This window comes from Apteryx mantelli, chromosome 9 (genome assembly GCF_036417845.1).
Source record: "Apteryx mantelli isolate bAptMan1 chromosome 9, bAptMan1.hap1, whole genome shotgun sequence".
Taxonomy (NCBI): Eukaryota; Metazoa; Chordata; class Aves; order Apterygiformes; family Apterygidae; genus Apteryx; species Apteryx mantelli.
In genome coordinates this window covers 9,494,681-9,510,595 of record NC_089986.1, presented here as the reverse complement: position 1 = coordinate 9,510,595, position 15,915 = coordinate 9,494,681, and the positions used below count along the sequence as shown (strand labels likewise).

Genomic DNA, 15,915 nt, shown 5'->3' with positions numbered 1-15,915 from the left:
TTATTTGTATAGATAACCATTTATCTTGTTTATTAAATCAGCACACAGTTTTCTTTCTAAATAGCTGTTTTGTTCTGGATGGGGGAAGAGTAAGAGGCTAGATACAGAATCTAAAAATACAAAACAACCCCCCCCACACACAGTTTATTTAAGTCTACATATTATCTAGTGGGTTGGTAATTTTCAGAATTATTGTTTGATGCAATCCTAGAAAAGATGTGGGATAGCTAACAGCTTTTGATGTTTTCTATTTAAGTAACAGTTTGCTGTCTTAGTTACTTGCAAGTCTTGTTTAATAAACTTGTTTATAAACTGCAGTGTGTAGCTGCCAATTTCCCAACAGACTTTTCATAGTCTGTAATGTTTTACAAATATTTAAAGATATATTTTTTTAATACAATATCTAGCTGATGTGTTTACCTTCACCTCCACATGCAGTTCTTAGAGTTGTTGCTCTATTCTGTACACAAATACAGTATGCTGGCTGGATAAAATAAGATCACATGAATTTTAGTGCAAGAAGTTTGAAACGTCAGTGAGAGATGAAGTGTTAGATAGCAGGATATAAAGGATGGCTTTATAACTAAAGTTGATTCCTATTTCTGTCTATAATAAAGTTCCCATGTGATGCTTGTCCTCACTTTGAGATTGAAATTCAGCATATGATTTGCAGAAGTTTTGGACACTCTGCCCAGTTGCATCTGAAATTGAATGAAGTTTTGAACAAATAAGATACTATATAAAATATTATATAAACTCCTTGAAAAAAATTAAATGTTAAGAGTGTGTGTTAAGGAACTGTAGGGGCTGCATGTTGATCAAGGGAATACATTTTCTTAAAAATTTGCATTTTCCACCATATGAACAGGAAAAACCTACAGTTATATAGAAGAACATATTTATATTATGCTGTTAAGATTCTGTTATGCTGCACAGGGAGAAATGACAGTTAAAATGTGAGAATTAAAACAGCACGTTAAACTTTGTTTTGCCTGCAACTATGCCAGTCATATGGCAAGTATTGGACAGCCTCAGGTATAGATGTTGGTAATAGCTCTTTCTTTTAAATAAATAAAAATAAAGATGGGATGACTTAATATGCTCTCAGGCTTGCTTTCTGTGAGGAAAGCTATAAAGGGTGGTCAAAATAAGCATACATCAGAAGATTTTTAAAGCTGAAATGTCAAATAACTCTTAAGCAAGATGTTAAGAATTTTAAGGTGTTGTCTTTCATTCAGACCTATTCTGAATACAGTGATGCAGTTCTAAAACGCATGAGGAATGTTTCCTTTCCTTCTCTCAAAGGGGACACTGTCATTAGTGCGCATATTGAACACCTTCTTGGGGCAGAGGGGACACACAAATTAGTGGTAAAGGAGGCCATACATCATTTGTTCGATGTCTTCATTGGTTACAGAAGTCAGAAGGTATTCTGAGAAATTGCAGGAAAATAGAGAGGGTTTTGTGGCTGATAATTCAATATTACTGCTGGTAGTTTTATAATTATTTGTGCTATAGTTTCTGGTGTAATTCTAAGCCAGTTATTTTAAAACCGTGCTTCTCATATGTGATTGCTGACTGAGTGCCTAGTTTTGGTTGTTTTGAAGCCTGGAGTCTGAGTTGCAGGAGTGCTGTTTATTCGCAGTTGCAACTGAAATCAGGTGTTGCAAAGTCTGAGTGTTGCAAATTAGGCTCAGAAGTGCTCACTTGTTTAAGGTGTCCAATCTACTACTCTTATTATACAAATGAAAAATGGAAGATTTTTTTTTTTTATCTCCAAGAGTTGTTGTGAAAATAATGTGCAGAAAATAAGTCATAGGACCATACAGTCTGAAATAAAGAAAAAAGCAGAAATACCTGGAAGGAGACCGGAGCACCAGTCATTCCATGAACCGAATTAGGCAGGTGCTTGTAGAAAAGTAACATGTCAATATTGCAAAGCAAGACTGAATTCAGTTCCTTACCCAGAGAAGAGAAGATTCATGGAGAGCATGTCTTCCAATCCACGAAAGGCTTCTGCCAACAATAGCTATTCTGAATGTCCAGGACAGTCAAATCTAGAAGAAACTGGTTTAAGATGCAGCAAAAATTTTTGGGTGTCAGTTACTTTGCTGCACCTTGGATATTAAACCATTAGAATAAATTATCAGGTTCTCCTCAGATGAAGCTTCCGTCAATGGAGGTGTTAAAGAACAGGGTAGAGTAACATCTGCGTTAACAGGACAACCTACACGGATGTTGAGAGATGGGCTGGTGATGTCCCTTCCAGACTGAAGATTTTAAAGTGCTGTAATGTATATGCAGCTACCTTAATCTTGTCAGCTTCAAACTTTGGAGTGCTGACTGTGTTCTTATTAATGTGGTGGTGTGTTCTTCTCTTTTTGTGTTTTTTTTTTTTTTTTTTTTCCCCACTCCTCTCCTCTCTCCCTCCCCTTCAGAAATAGAGTGGAAAATCGCAGATGTATGATCATCCTAGCGGACAGCCATGTCATTCAAAATTCAATTTGAACCCATTCAATCAATGGATCGCAGCACAGACTGCTGCCACTTGAGCTGAGCAGTTGTTGGCACTGGCTTTGCAGCCCTTTAATGGGGGAACTCCATGCCTGTAGGCTCCATAGATATTTGGTGATAACAGAAGAGTGAAGAGACTTGGAAAACTTCCAGCCTGTGTTCCAGTAGGCGCAGTCTTCTTCAAATGTCCGTATAAGTGGACATATGGATACCTGTTGTCATGTTCTTCTTCTGCTCCTGGCTTTTCTTTTGTTAACTTGTCCACGGTCTAGCTTCCATGTTTGTTTAGTTCTAGTTCTTTTATCCCCCCACTTATTCACCCAGTATATCTTCCTAGCGTGTTACCTTCTTGTATTCTGTGTGCCTGTCTCCCTTTGGTGCCTGCTTAGTTCCGTGTAATTAAATATTTGAAAGTGGATTTTCATAGTGGAGTTTTTAGGCAATCTTAATTGTTACTTGTCCTGGCAATAAGTATATATTAGAAATGTCTCAAAACCCTCTGATTAAACAAGGGATGGAGGAACTTGTTCTGTCCTAGGAATAGTTTTTCTACCTAAGCAGTACGGGCAGTAGCTACTGTTCAGACATCTGAGGTTTGCCAGGAAGATGAAGAGCAGCGGCTGTGAAGAGGGGGAGGTTGTGTGTACCAAACCATAGGGCAGGGAAGCACCATCCTGAATGAAGCGGTTACAGTTAGGATAACTAGGATTGTCTTGTTTAGATAAGCAGATGTTTTATGTGGAAACCTTAATTTTAAGACAGAGTTCTTTGTACATACAGTTCTCTTTAAACAGATCTGGAGTGTTTGACCCCGTATCCATTTCTTCTGGAAAGGGGAGTTGAGCTGGAGATATGAGTGCCAAACTGTTCTAGTTTCATAGTTTCCTTGCAGGAAAACTGAGTCATCAGTCACTAGGATGCAGGATAGTATAGGAGAATCTGGCTTTCATGTTCCTACCTGTTCCTCTTCTGTTCTTTGCCAGCCTAGTTTGGGGTCAAAGATGGTATTTTCTTTGTCCTTCCACTGTAGTATTTCTCAGCGATGAGATAAGATCTAACTCTTCTGATTCCTGATTTTCTGTTCTGCACTTCATTTCTGAGTGATAGCATTTGCTTTCAGCCAAGACAAAGTCAAATCTAGCCTGTAAACTGTCTTATGCTAATCTTCTAGCAGCCCTTTGTTTGTGGTGTAAATGCAAATGTACAGTGGGTTTATTTGGTTTTGTGGGTTTTTTTTTCTTCATTTTGTATGAAGTACATCAGTAGCTTAAGTTACTGTAAGCTTGTGGTCTGTCCCGCACCCTAAATAACGGCTGTTTAATTCCCGTTTTGCCTCTTGTAACTAGCGTTGTCGCACCTGTGATGGCAAGGTGAGTTTAGCAAGTTTTGTGCTACTGAGGCTCTTGCGTTATCACGTATGAAAAGTTCTTTTTCAGCTGGATGAGTTCCTCCCTTGGGTGACTGAATGCATTGCCACGGAAGGGGAAGGGTGAAGGGGCTGGGACTTTAAGTGGGCTTCAAATGCCTGCAAATCATGTATTCTCTAGAAAGTGAGGCTCAAAGGCGGCCAGGGCATGACCCATTCCTGATGCCCTCCTCCCTACCCCGCTCGTGTGCCAGTGCTTTAGATTCCCTAGGCAGTAAAACGTGTTAGGGTGACAGAAGGTATATTGCCATGTAAGTTGTTGGCTTTGGGCTTTTTGTATTTTAAAAATTGGTGAAGCCTAGCTTAAAGTTATTTTTCCATTAGTCGCTTTTTTCAGTTGATGCTCAGTGTTGCATTTTAGACTCAGATTGCTCTATTCTCTGTTTCAGGATGCAAGGAAAGCATGTAGTGACACAACTCTTGCTCAGGTACGTTCTTGATTCTGTGTATAGGCTGTTCCTTGATACTAAAATAAACAAATAAACAAAAGTTCTGCTTTGAAATTTCAAATGGCAGCCACCATGCTTTAAAAAATGACAGTACGGTAAATATTTGAGGGTTTTCTTCCATGGCTATTGCTTGAAAAATTTCTGATTTGATAATCAGAAATGGCCTCTGTATTAGATATTATCTTCAATGACTTTCTGAAGTTTCAGTTACAGCTGTTCCGAAGTATGTTACTGTGTCTTCTGCAAAATCTGTTTTCCTCAGTGTTGCATGGAAATAATGCTGGGTGGTTCACCAGTATTTTTTTTTAACATTGCATGCCAAGATAGCTTATTTTCTATCAGTGTTCAAATGTATTTAGTTATTTTGTATTTTAAAGATAGTCCTCAGCGTCTCAGGGTTTTATTTTATTTGTTTTCAGATCACAACAAGTCTGGACTCAGTGGGTCGAATTCAAATGCGAACAAGGCGTACGCTTAGAGGTCACTTAGCCAAAATCTATGCTATGCACTGGGGATCTGACTCAAGGTTTGTGCAAGTGATCCTTAAACCTACTGTTCAAGGGTTGGAAGTAGGATCCTCTGCGTAAGAATTAATGTCGGTTCTGGGAGCCGTGTTGTCTTGGTACCCTCACAGGGGCATCATGACTGGAGGCTTTTTGTTTGCTTTTAATTACATTTTGCTTTTTTAAAGCCAGTGGGGATTGCGTAGTAGTAAAAGAAAAGGCTTGAGGGATGGGAGAGGAAATTGCTTGTTCGTACCACAGACATTTTGCCTTTTCCTTCTTTTAGTTTAAACTAAGTTCTTTGAATCCACTTAAGTGGAGGGTATCTGATGGGGCATGTTTTTGGAATGATGGGTATTGTAATTTCCAAAATGTTGAATAATTATATAACATCTCTAATAACAGAATTTTGAGAACGTTAAGAACAAAACTTGTTTCATTGAAAAAGATTTTTGTGTGTGTGTGTAGCAAGTAAAGTGACCTAGTACCTAGTAGGAAGGGGCTTTGCTGTGCCCCCTTGCGAATGTGGGGTGGGTTGTTTGTTTGTTTTTAAGCAACTAGTGGTCAGATATTGATAGAGCCTTGTGTTGTGTTCTCCCTCATATCATCCAAAAAGAAATATTTCCAAAATCTGCCCTCAAGATTTTTTCCCCTAATTTTAGTGTTCGTCATTGTGTAGCTCTATAGTTAAAATATTAGTATATGAAAGATAAAAGCTGCTTTGGGGGAGAGTTTATAAAATATGTGTTTTGAGGTGAGTTGTTTGTTCTTGTCTGTTGTTAATCACGAGTCCCTGTGGACAGGGGGGATTCATCTGTCAGGTAATATACAGCTCTTTGCAGATTTTCCAACAAATGGTGGCCTTAAAAATTTTAAAAAATAAGTAATGGGAGATACTGAAAGTCTTTCTGAATCACTTGGTAATCATGCATGACATATATCTATTCTGAGAACTAATTTTTTCATTTATCTTACATTAATTTTTTTTGTGTTTCTATTTAGGCTACTAGTCAGTGCTTCTCAAGATGGAAAATTAATTATTTGGGATAGTTATACAACAAATAAGGTAGAGTTATTTATAATCCATAGCAATAATTCATGCATAATTTGTCTGTTTAAGCGGTTTTCTGTCTGTTTTCCCATGTTTGCAAGTCAAAAATTGATAAAGCATTTTTTTTCTAATTTAAGACTTTTTTTTTTTCCTTTTGTGACTAGTTGATTACTGAAGATGTGTGTCAGTTTTGCATCTCAGAATTAATTCTGTATAGTACTAAGTGTCTTCACTGCAGTTTGCTAGTATGGTAGCTTATAGCTTTTATTTTCTGCATGTATATTGCTGCTTCTGAAATCAATGATTTTGGTTTATTTTAAATTGTAGAAACATACAACCTCAGAATTTACAAGAATACTTTGCTTTTTGGGTTAGAGAAAGCAAAAAACCCTGTCAGATGAGTAAAGTTAAGTAGAGTGTGGAGAGGTGATCTGCTGCTGTAAACTGTCCAGTCTCCATATATTTATAACATGTAGCTCAGAGATGTAGAAGAACTGAACAAAGAAATTTAGGTAGAAAAAGCAAATGCTGTAAATGTTTAGATTTGGAATAGTTTTGTTATTATGTAAATATGAAAACTTGCCATATGTAAATATGAATATAGGTTGTAATATGTTTTAAAATCAAGATACTGAAATTTATGATAGAGAATCTGTTTGGTGCGTTTGCTACAATTCATAAGCAGATGTGAAAGACTTAAGTAAAGGTGGATGCTACGATGTGCTGTAGCACTAACGAGCTCTGTCTGTCTGAAGATGCACGCCATTCCTTTGAGATCCTCCTGGGTGATGACTTGCGCGTATGCACCTTCTGGCAACTATGTCGCTTGTGGTGGATTGGACAACATCTGTTCCATATACAACTTAAAAACCAGAGAGGGCAACGTGAGAGTGAGCCGAGAGCTGCCGGGGCATACAGGTCAGCCATATTTTTGTTTCAACTTCAAATTTTCTATTACATTAAATGGAACAGGCCCACTTTGAGATGTGTTGTGAAATAGTTTTGTTGGTTTACACACTAGATACAGGAAAACCTTAATTACTACTTTGGGGTCTTAAACTTTAGTCATTGCTGTTGGGTGTAAAACTAACATAACTGTTTTGTTTTTAGGATACTTGTCCTGTTGTCGCTTTCTAGATGACAACCAAATTGTCACCAGCTCAGGAGACACCACTTGGTTAGTTTTTGAGCTCTTGGCTTTTTTTTTTCCTTTTTCCCTCAATACCTTAATTTGTATTTAAAACTGAAACTCTCCAGTAACCCATTACATTGTGTTAATGCTCTCGCTTTATCTGCAGCGCTCTGTGGGATATTGAAACTGGTCAACAGACCACCACGTTCACTGGGCATACTGGCGATGTGATGAGTCTCTCTCTAAGTCCGGATATGAGGACTTTTGTTTCGGGTGCCTGCGATGCCTCCTCCAAGCTTTGGGATATTCGGGATGGAATGTGCAGGCAGTCGTTCACAGGGCACGTGTCAGACATTAATGCAGTTTGCGTAAGTGATCGTTCGTATTTCCCCATGGGAAGGGCGGCGGGGGGGATAAAAGCTATAGTTGCATAAATTCAGCTTATAGTCTACTGTGTTACCTTGTTTTTAAATCGGGTATCTTTGATAGGGAAGAGACTGTTAAATTGTATATAATGAACACTTCTTCGTAGAAAGCGATAGGGTCTTTAATGTTAGAAAAAAAGACTTTCTAATAACTTGTGATCTAATTTATAACAATTATTGTTACTATTATCTGTGATGCATTGAAATGTTCTTGAAATAGTTTCAGCGATGTTCTTGATCAACAACTGAGACCTTAAGTGCAGCAATTTTTTTTTTTTTTTTTTTTTAAGAAGCACAGAATGGAGGGAAACTTTGTTCACTGTGACAACATGTTAAAACTGAAAATTCTTGTTAATGTGATCTGCCGCGAGGGAATAAAATAGCCAAGCATCCCCATCTTAAACTTTTTTGTTTTATAAAACTGTACTTGATTTCTTCCATTGAGAAGAGCTTTCAGCAAAATGTTCTGCAAGGCAAAGTTAAAATCAGTACTTAGGTTGAATATTCATCCTTGAAGTCATTTTGTAATATTTATAAACTGGATTATATTTCCTCTGTCATAGTAACACTATGTTCTGATCTGCAAGATACAAGCCCTGATAAATAGGGAATGAAACCTAAGTCTCAACTACATCTGTTTTTGATAAACATGAAAAATTATTAAGGCTGAGAAAATACCAAAAGCATGACCAGTAGAAAAAATGCAGTTCCTATACTTAGACGAGAATCCTGAGATGTGTTGAGCTCCTTTCATTCCTATTTCAATCAATATGGTTATTGCAAGATGGGCTTTGATTTGGAGTAGATTTTGGAAATTGAATTTCTTGCTTGCAATCTTCTATCTTGACTGAGCCAAGCTGCCTGACCAGCTCAAGATGGAACATTGTGCACCGCTTCACACGGGTCTTTGCGGCCCTCCGCCAGCACACAAATAGTTGCGTTCTGCTTCGTTTTATAGGAGTTAGTTACATCCCCTTTGATTTCTGTTATACCGCATGCAGGAACTGGCTAGATAAAATTCCAGTCATTCAAGCGTAGTCAGTACTATTCCAGAAGTGTTTGTTGCATAGCTGCGTATATGCAGTATTTTCTTTTTAACGTCCAGATTGATGGGTTTTTTTTTTTTTGTTTGCTTGTTTATTTTTAATGTATTATTAAGCCCTTATCGGGTCACCGTGGTGAAATAAACCTGTTAGGTTGTTGAAATAATGCACGAACAATGTATTTTTCTGGCGTCAAACTCCTGTCTCTTAATTAAAACTTTCAGTTTTTCCCTAATGGACATGCATTCGCCACTGGTTCCGATGATGCCACTTGCCGACTCTTTGACCTACGTGCGGATCAGGAACTAATGATGTATTCGCATGACAACATCATCTGTGGAATCACTTCTGTAGCCTTCTCAAAAAGTGGTCGCCTTTTGCTAGCAGGTTACGATGACTTCAACTGCAATGTGTGGGATACTCTGAAAGGGGAAAGAGCAGGTGGGTACATGTAACTGAAATGAGCTGAAGTTTTCCGTTTCCTTAGCAAAAAATGGATAGTCAAAACCTATGTGAAATGCAGAGCTAGTTCACTGTCAGTGCCACTGCTGTTGTGGTGGAATCTGCTTTCTTCCTGACTCTGTTTTCCTCTAGAATGGTATCCTTTATTATATTGCATTTGATCATATCTTCCAGTTGTTACACTGTGTTACTTTTTCATCTTTATGATGTATAATAAATAATATAATAACTGCTCCTGTCAGTGAGATGCTGCTGTTCTGGGGCATTGACCATTGTATATCTCTATGCTGGAAGATAACCAGCTCTCGAGGCTAAGGAACAGCCTACAGAATTAAATTATATCTTCAAAAAAAAATGGTGTGTCACTGAAATGTATGGAATTAAGTATTACAAAGTTAAACATTTGCATTGACTTTTGCATGTGCCACAGAAAGTAATGCTTTCGGCAGCATAAAAGTTGTCTTCAGATGGGAGTCATTTACAGTAATCTTTTTGCTTTGGGGACCGTAATTTCCTGCCGTTGAGAGGGACGGGAGGAAGACGCTTGTAATCCTTGAATTAATCACCTCTGTCAGGATAGGCAAGAGATGTTTATGGTATAGCATAGATGTATTTATTTCTCGACACAATACACCTGAAGCTTGTACAGTACAGTTTAAGCTTGTACAATAGCTTAAACCATGGGGGCCTGGTTCGGTTTTGAGCCTTAATTCTGCTATTAAAATACATCCTTTTCCATAAGGGGCGTACAGGCTAAGTTTTAATAAAGCTGGATACACTAACATCGGGCAGGGAGATGGACAAGTGCAAGAAAGGGTAGAAGAAAAAAATAAAGTGAAGAGGTAGTGTACAGTGTTGCTTTTCTAATACGATATATAGGGGATTGTTAATCCTTAGGTTTTGCAAAACTTGAGAAACGGTAAGGTAGTTCTGTGTTCAGGGCACTGTCACAAAACATCATATTTGATTTTTGTAAGTGCTTGATGGACAAAATTGTAGACAGGGTTGCTGAAAATGGGGGGAAAAAACAGCAGAGAGCCTGATTAGGGATAAGGAGGTCTTTGGGGTGAAAAAGGAGGAAAAGTCTAAGGCAGGAAAAAAAATGGAGACAAAAGTGTGTGTGTGTGTACATACACGTCTTTAAAAACCTGTTTGTTGTGAAATTAGTTTCCTGAGAGAGCTGTTATGATGTCTGGTTCTTCAGGCTAAATAAAAAGAGTACGATCAGCTTTGGTATTACATCTTTTTTAGAATGCCTGAAGACTGATCTAGGAGAGCAGCCTAACAGCTGAAGTCCTTGCCTTGAAGTTGTGAATTTTAACTTTCCTTACTTCTTCTTTTCCAGGTGTCCTTGCTGGCCATGACAACCGTGTCAGCTGTTTAGGTGTTACTGATGACGGCATGGCTGTAGCTACAGGGTCTTGGGACAGTTTTCTCAGAATCTGGAATTAACTGGGAGCCAAACATGTACATTCTCCATTTGAGATCTGGAGAGATCAATGCTGCAGCCTATAGCTGTGAAATAACATTTCTACCTTGTATTTGCAGGTGAAGTTTTTCTATTCACTGATTATTACACAAAAAGGCTTTCTGTAAACTATAAAAAATTCAAGTGAAGAAATAGGGGAGGGGGGAAGAAATCACTGACTTTTTAAAAGGGGCCAGCACACATAATCATGGTGACCGACAAACTAAGAGCCAGTCTTTTTGTTTTTGGTGGTTTGGTTAGATTGTCCTTGAAGGGTTTTTGCTTGTGCTCAGAGTCTGCTAATCCTGTACTTTTTTTGTACATAACAGAATATACACATTATAGCAGCCAATCATGTAACATTTGTCTGTATGTAAAGAAATATGTTTGCATTTTTTAAGGAACTACATTTATAGCTTTGCTTTTAACCTGAGATGTCACTTCTGAGTTTTGTAGTGGATGAACTAGCTTGCTGTTTTAAATGTTTTTGTGAATTTACTGTAGATAAAGTGAAGCCAATGGTATGTATGTGTTTTTATAATGGAAGGCATTTGAATTTTTTTTTTTTTTAAAGGCCCTGGAGAGACTCCCAGTTAAGACCTAGCGCCTTATTCACTCACTTCTTGACCTGCTTGCCTATTTAATCATGGGGGTTATTCCTTCCAGCCAGTGGTTCCTGGTTCATCCATTGGCAGTCGTGGCCTCCAAACACCAAGGAGTTAATGCCAGGCAGATTTGCAACAACAGCGGGCAAAAAAAAAAAAAAAAGTCCGGTTCCAGAAGTATTAGCTTCCTTGCTGCAGCCTTTCACAGAAGTTAATCCGTACAGTCCTTGGGTCTGGAAGCCAAGTGACCTGCATCGCTGTCATTAAGTGGCTGAGTGCTTTTCCTTTTGACAATTCAGCTCTAAATGAGGTAGTTTTGGCCCATCACTAACTCTAGCTGATTTGCACTAACACAATGATTTGCCATGATATTTAGTGCGCAGAAAGCAGTGTATTTGCAAAGCTTGCTCTGCAATTACCACAATAAATTGAGACATTCAGGAGGACTTCACTTAAAAATCTTAGAGATTTAAAATGTGCAGTTAATTACGTATAATCCCCTTCAAAACTGGGGGGCTGCCGAAGCATACCACAACCAAACGTGCTTGTTGTCAGTTCTGAGCAGTGTGAATTATAAAAGAAATTGTGTAACTTACAGTGAACCAAATAACTTTACTTACCTGTGTGACCCTTATAAATTTTGTACTATACTCTTAGTGATGTGCTTGTTCTTTTATGGTCACAGTAGTCTGTGCCATGGCAGCTTGTTAGACGCTAATCGTTCTGCATTCTGACACTGTAAATAGCCATTTCCTCTCCTGGTCCTCACTTCTTCTGATTTTGATGTCAGTTGCTTATAAATGATAGGTTCTGGTTGGGTACACTTGAGTGCAGATATAGGAAAAATCGAGTGATTCTTGCCATTTCACACCACCCAGGGAGATGGCTTAACTCTTTGGTGCCTGGCAGCATGCCCGTGCTTGCAATGGATGTTCTCTCGGGAATCGGAAAGTCTGTGGTGTTTTTGGAAAGGGGAATTAAGTCTATTGGCTTCTCTGAAGTGACTTATTTTAAATATGTGTATTTTAAATTATCAGGTTGGAAGATAATGTTAATCTGCTGCCATCTAAAAGTATGGGGAGTCTGGGTATCTTTGGGTCAGGTAATAAATATAAGTGCCCAGTATTTTGTAATATACCAAAACAGATTTGTTGCCGAGACCACTATTTGTCAAGTTTTTGACATTTGTAATCTTAAATTTCAGTACTTCCAGACTGTGCCTGTAAACTTGCCATGTCTACAATGGTTAAGGTGCCAATAAATGTACCAATCGCAGTAAATTCACTTTTTTTTTTTTAAAGCACATCTTGTGCTAGACAAGTATACATTTACTAACAGCAGACTGTGGTGTAGGACCAAAATCGCACAGTATTGTATGTCACAGGAATTCCTCAGCATCTTGCTTGTTTTATGATCTGTCTGCATTAACAGAACTATTTATGTAAGTAATACTTGCTACTCTTTCAAGTGAGCAAGCTCTTTGGGATCTTGCAGATTTGTTTGTTTTTTAGTGGTACACTTGATTTTTTTTTTTCCTTTTTTTAACTTCACAGCTGCCTTGAGTGAATCATTCTGAAAATTTGTTACTAAGGAATTTTAAGAAAATGTTCTTTTCTAAAAAGAAAAAAAATATATATATCTTTTTCCATAAAAGTGTGTTTTGAACCAATTTCCTAGTCAACGCTGTTGCAAAGACAGGTTGCCCTTTTTACACTCTGATATTAAAACTAGTTTCTACTTGTGAAACTCCAAAAACAATTTTACAAATGTATATAACTTCTTTTCTTAAAAGTTCAGGTAGACCGTAAACATGGTAATGCCTCTCATACAGGTGGTATTGCAGATAATTTCACTATCATCGTTTGATGGGCAATTGTCTGTTGGATTCAGCTGCTTTTAAAATAACTAATAAGGAATGCCATCTACTTGCTAATGAGGTTTCCAAAAGCGCCATGCGAGTATCTGCCAGCTTTTGCCATTTGGTGACCAGTTTTTGTAGTGCTGCAGGTCCTGAGGTGGCTCCTTTGTGTTGGGCACAAGGAGACGTCCAAGAAGTCCAGCTGTGGACATAGCACCTGATGCTTCTGAGGAACTTGCAGAAAGCTTGTGACAGATCCTGCCAAGGTGATATTTGCTGTTTAGTTACTGGCCTGTAAATAGTTCAGAAAACACATTTTTATAAAAAAAAAAAAAAAAACAATGGAATTATTGCAACACATTGTTATTATATAAGAGGGCAAATAATGAACTTGCAAAGGCTGTGTATTTTCTTGTTTTAAACAGCTTTCCGTGAACTTTGATGCACTCACTAAAATGGATGCGGTTTAACGGTGAAAGCTCCAACTCCCTCTTTCTATTATGAAGATACTACTAAAAATCACCCTTTTTAGGTTGCACTTGAAAGGTTTCATCCCAGCTTTGCATCTGAAAGAAAAGGGTATATGCCTACAGTTTAATGTAGGCTTAAGCGTGCAGCTTAGTGTGGTTTCTAACTGGTCACTATGACAGCAAACTCATTTCATATATAGAGGATTTTGCAGCACTAGTAAGTACATCTTAAACTGTCCTAAAATCTTTGTTGCCAGACTACAGCATTACCTGAATTTCAAATAACTTATGTAATTACAGAACTAGAGTAACTATATGACTATCGTGCCAAAGCAATTGGTGGCAAAATAACTCTTCCCAGCCTCTCTTACAAAAGTAAATCAGTTATAGCTTGGGAAGGGGAACTGCATGCTTTGTATAACAAGACTTATTTTATTCAGGTACAGTTTTTTTTTGTCAGAATTTTCTTATGTTGATTTAACTTCTGTAATAGAAAATACTAATGAGGCAAGCACCCAACTTCTGGGCACGTTCTCACGTACACTCAGCCTTCTATTTATTGTTAGAGCTATTGGTTGAGATTCGGGGAAACCACAAAAAGCTCCTATATGGCATCTTGCTAATGTATACTCACTTTTAGTAGAGTAACGTGGGCCTGTTTCCATCGTGTCCAGACTCTTTTTTTCTTCCAAACATTGCTATCATCTGCCTCGTGCTAAACTGCAGATGCTTAATGGTTCTGGCAGATCTGATAGTTCAATATACCATTTGAAATAGGAACATGGATTAAATAGGCTTTTCCCCCTGCCTAAGGAGAGGGCCTGACCCTGACTTGGCAAAGCTGAATTGACGTAACAGCTGGTCCTAGTGTGCTTACTTGTAATGCATGGATTGGAAATAGTTAACTCTTTAATTCAGTTAGTGTAACCGCTTGTCCCACAATGAAGTTCACATTATGTTAAGGTGGAATGAAAACATTGTGAAAACATTCCAAGAGTGCTTAGTCTTTCCTCTTTGAGGACACTGTCACCTCCACTAGGTTTAGTGCTGTGCTTTAAGATGTTGGTGAGAGTAAGTATTGGCTAATTCAAATAGTTGGTATAAATGGTTGTGTAGCAGAATGACTGATTTTTTTGAGATAGCATTTCCTGTAAAAGTAATTAAGCATGGGTTGATGGTGCACTTTGTATACAGTAACCTGGCATGCATGCTGGTAAAACTACTTCCTACACTTCAGAGGCACCACGAGCCTTTTTATCCAATTGCTGGTTATGTAAAATACATGCAGAATGTTAATGCAGTGTTGTTATGGTAAATGTGTGAACAGTGTTACTAATTGATATAACTGATAACAGATTACATGTGCCTGACATTCTTATACCACACAGTATGTTTAGGTTTTAACTAATATGGACTTCAGTGGAATAGTCTTAGATATTTCAAGCCTTTGTTTTACTTACACAATGGTGCTCTATTTGTGTTTTACTCCTCTTTTTTTTTTTTAAATAAAAGCATCTGAACACTTGTAGTACATATTACATCCAAAGGAGTCCCAAACAAATTGCTTCTAAACATGCTTGATTTTACTTTGCCTTTAGTTTCCAGCATTTCTCATCAGTTTTTTTTTTTATACTTGTTGCTGACTACTTTGGAAAACTTCAGTAATGTTACCAATTATGAAGTGATTCTGCACTGCCTTTGGATTGTGTATGTATTCAGAAACAGTCTTAAAGCTTTTATTTAAGCTATTAAAAAAACCAGGGACTTGTGCCATTTGTTCTTTAACAGTGCTGTTGTAAAAAGACTTCCCTGTGAAAAAAAATCATTTGCTATGAACTCTGTTTATAGCTTTTTTTTTTTTCCACGATGGATCTTTTCTTTGTATTTGTACAGTGGCTCAGTGAAAGATGTTGCCATGAGTTGATATTGTAACCAATAAACAAGTGCTTTTAACCAGACTGTGTCACATGTGAAAGCTTTATTAAAACCATAATTGCAACTGTGCCTCTTCTAAAGATTAAGATTCTTTCCGTGGCTCTGAGTGTGAACCTGCAGTAACTACAATGATTCTTTCTTGCTGTTGGTTATCTTGTCCCAATGAACTGAATTTTTTTGTATGCATGTTAAACAGACAATATTAAGAAAGTCCTTATGAACAAATAATTAATGTGAACTTTTTTTTTGATACAAAGCCATGTGGTTTTAGACATTTTTCTCTCTGAGAAACCGGGGCTGAATAAATTCAGAGGCATGTTAATACTATAGCAAAAAAGGCCAGAAATTAGCCACTTACTTACCCTGGATTGGGGGGAAAAAAAACCCAAACAAACAATCCCACCTTGATTCTGCTTCATTCATTCATTCTTAACAGCAACATTCCTGTTATGAAATGTGGCTTGTTTATGTGGCAGTTACCTTCAGCCTTTCCTTTTGGATTGGCCTTTTCCTTAAGATAAATGATTTTCTTCAAAAACACAGCATCTAATGGATGAATATTGCTGTGTGCTAA

The 15,915-nt window shown here is 37.7% G+C and overlaps 1 protein-coding gene across 1 annotated transcript in view; it reads left to right on the top strand.

Annotated features, from left to right (window-relative positions):
* The window catches only part of GNB4 (G protein subunit beta 4), a 34,481-nt gene extending 19,117 nt beyond the window's left edge, over window positions 1–15,364 (top strand). Inside the window, exons 3-10 of the mRNA XM_067301636.1 lie at window positions 4,330–4,368; window positions 4,809–4,915; window positions 5,895–5,958; window positions 6,699–6,861; window positions 7,054–7,120; window positions 7,242–7,443; window positions 8,768–8,984; window positions 10,351–15,364. Coding sequence (XP_067157737.1) covers window positions 4,330–4,368; window positions 4,809–4,915; window positions 5,895–5,958; window positions 6,699–6,861; window positions 7,054–7,120; window positions 7,242–7,443; window positions 8,768–8,984; window positions 10,351–10,457 — 966 coding nt within the window. The 3' untranslated portion in view covers window positions 10,458–15,364. The remainder of the gene's footprint in view (window positions 1–4,329; window positions 4,369–4,808; window positions 4,916–5,894; window positions 5,959–6,698; window positions 6,862–7,053; window positions 7,121–7,241; window positions 7,444–8,767; window positions 8,985–10,350) is intronic.
* Window positions 15,365–15,915: the final 551 nt, after the last annotated feature.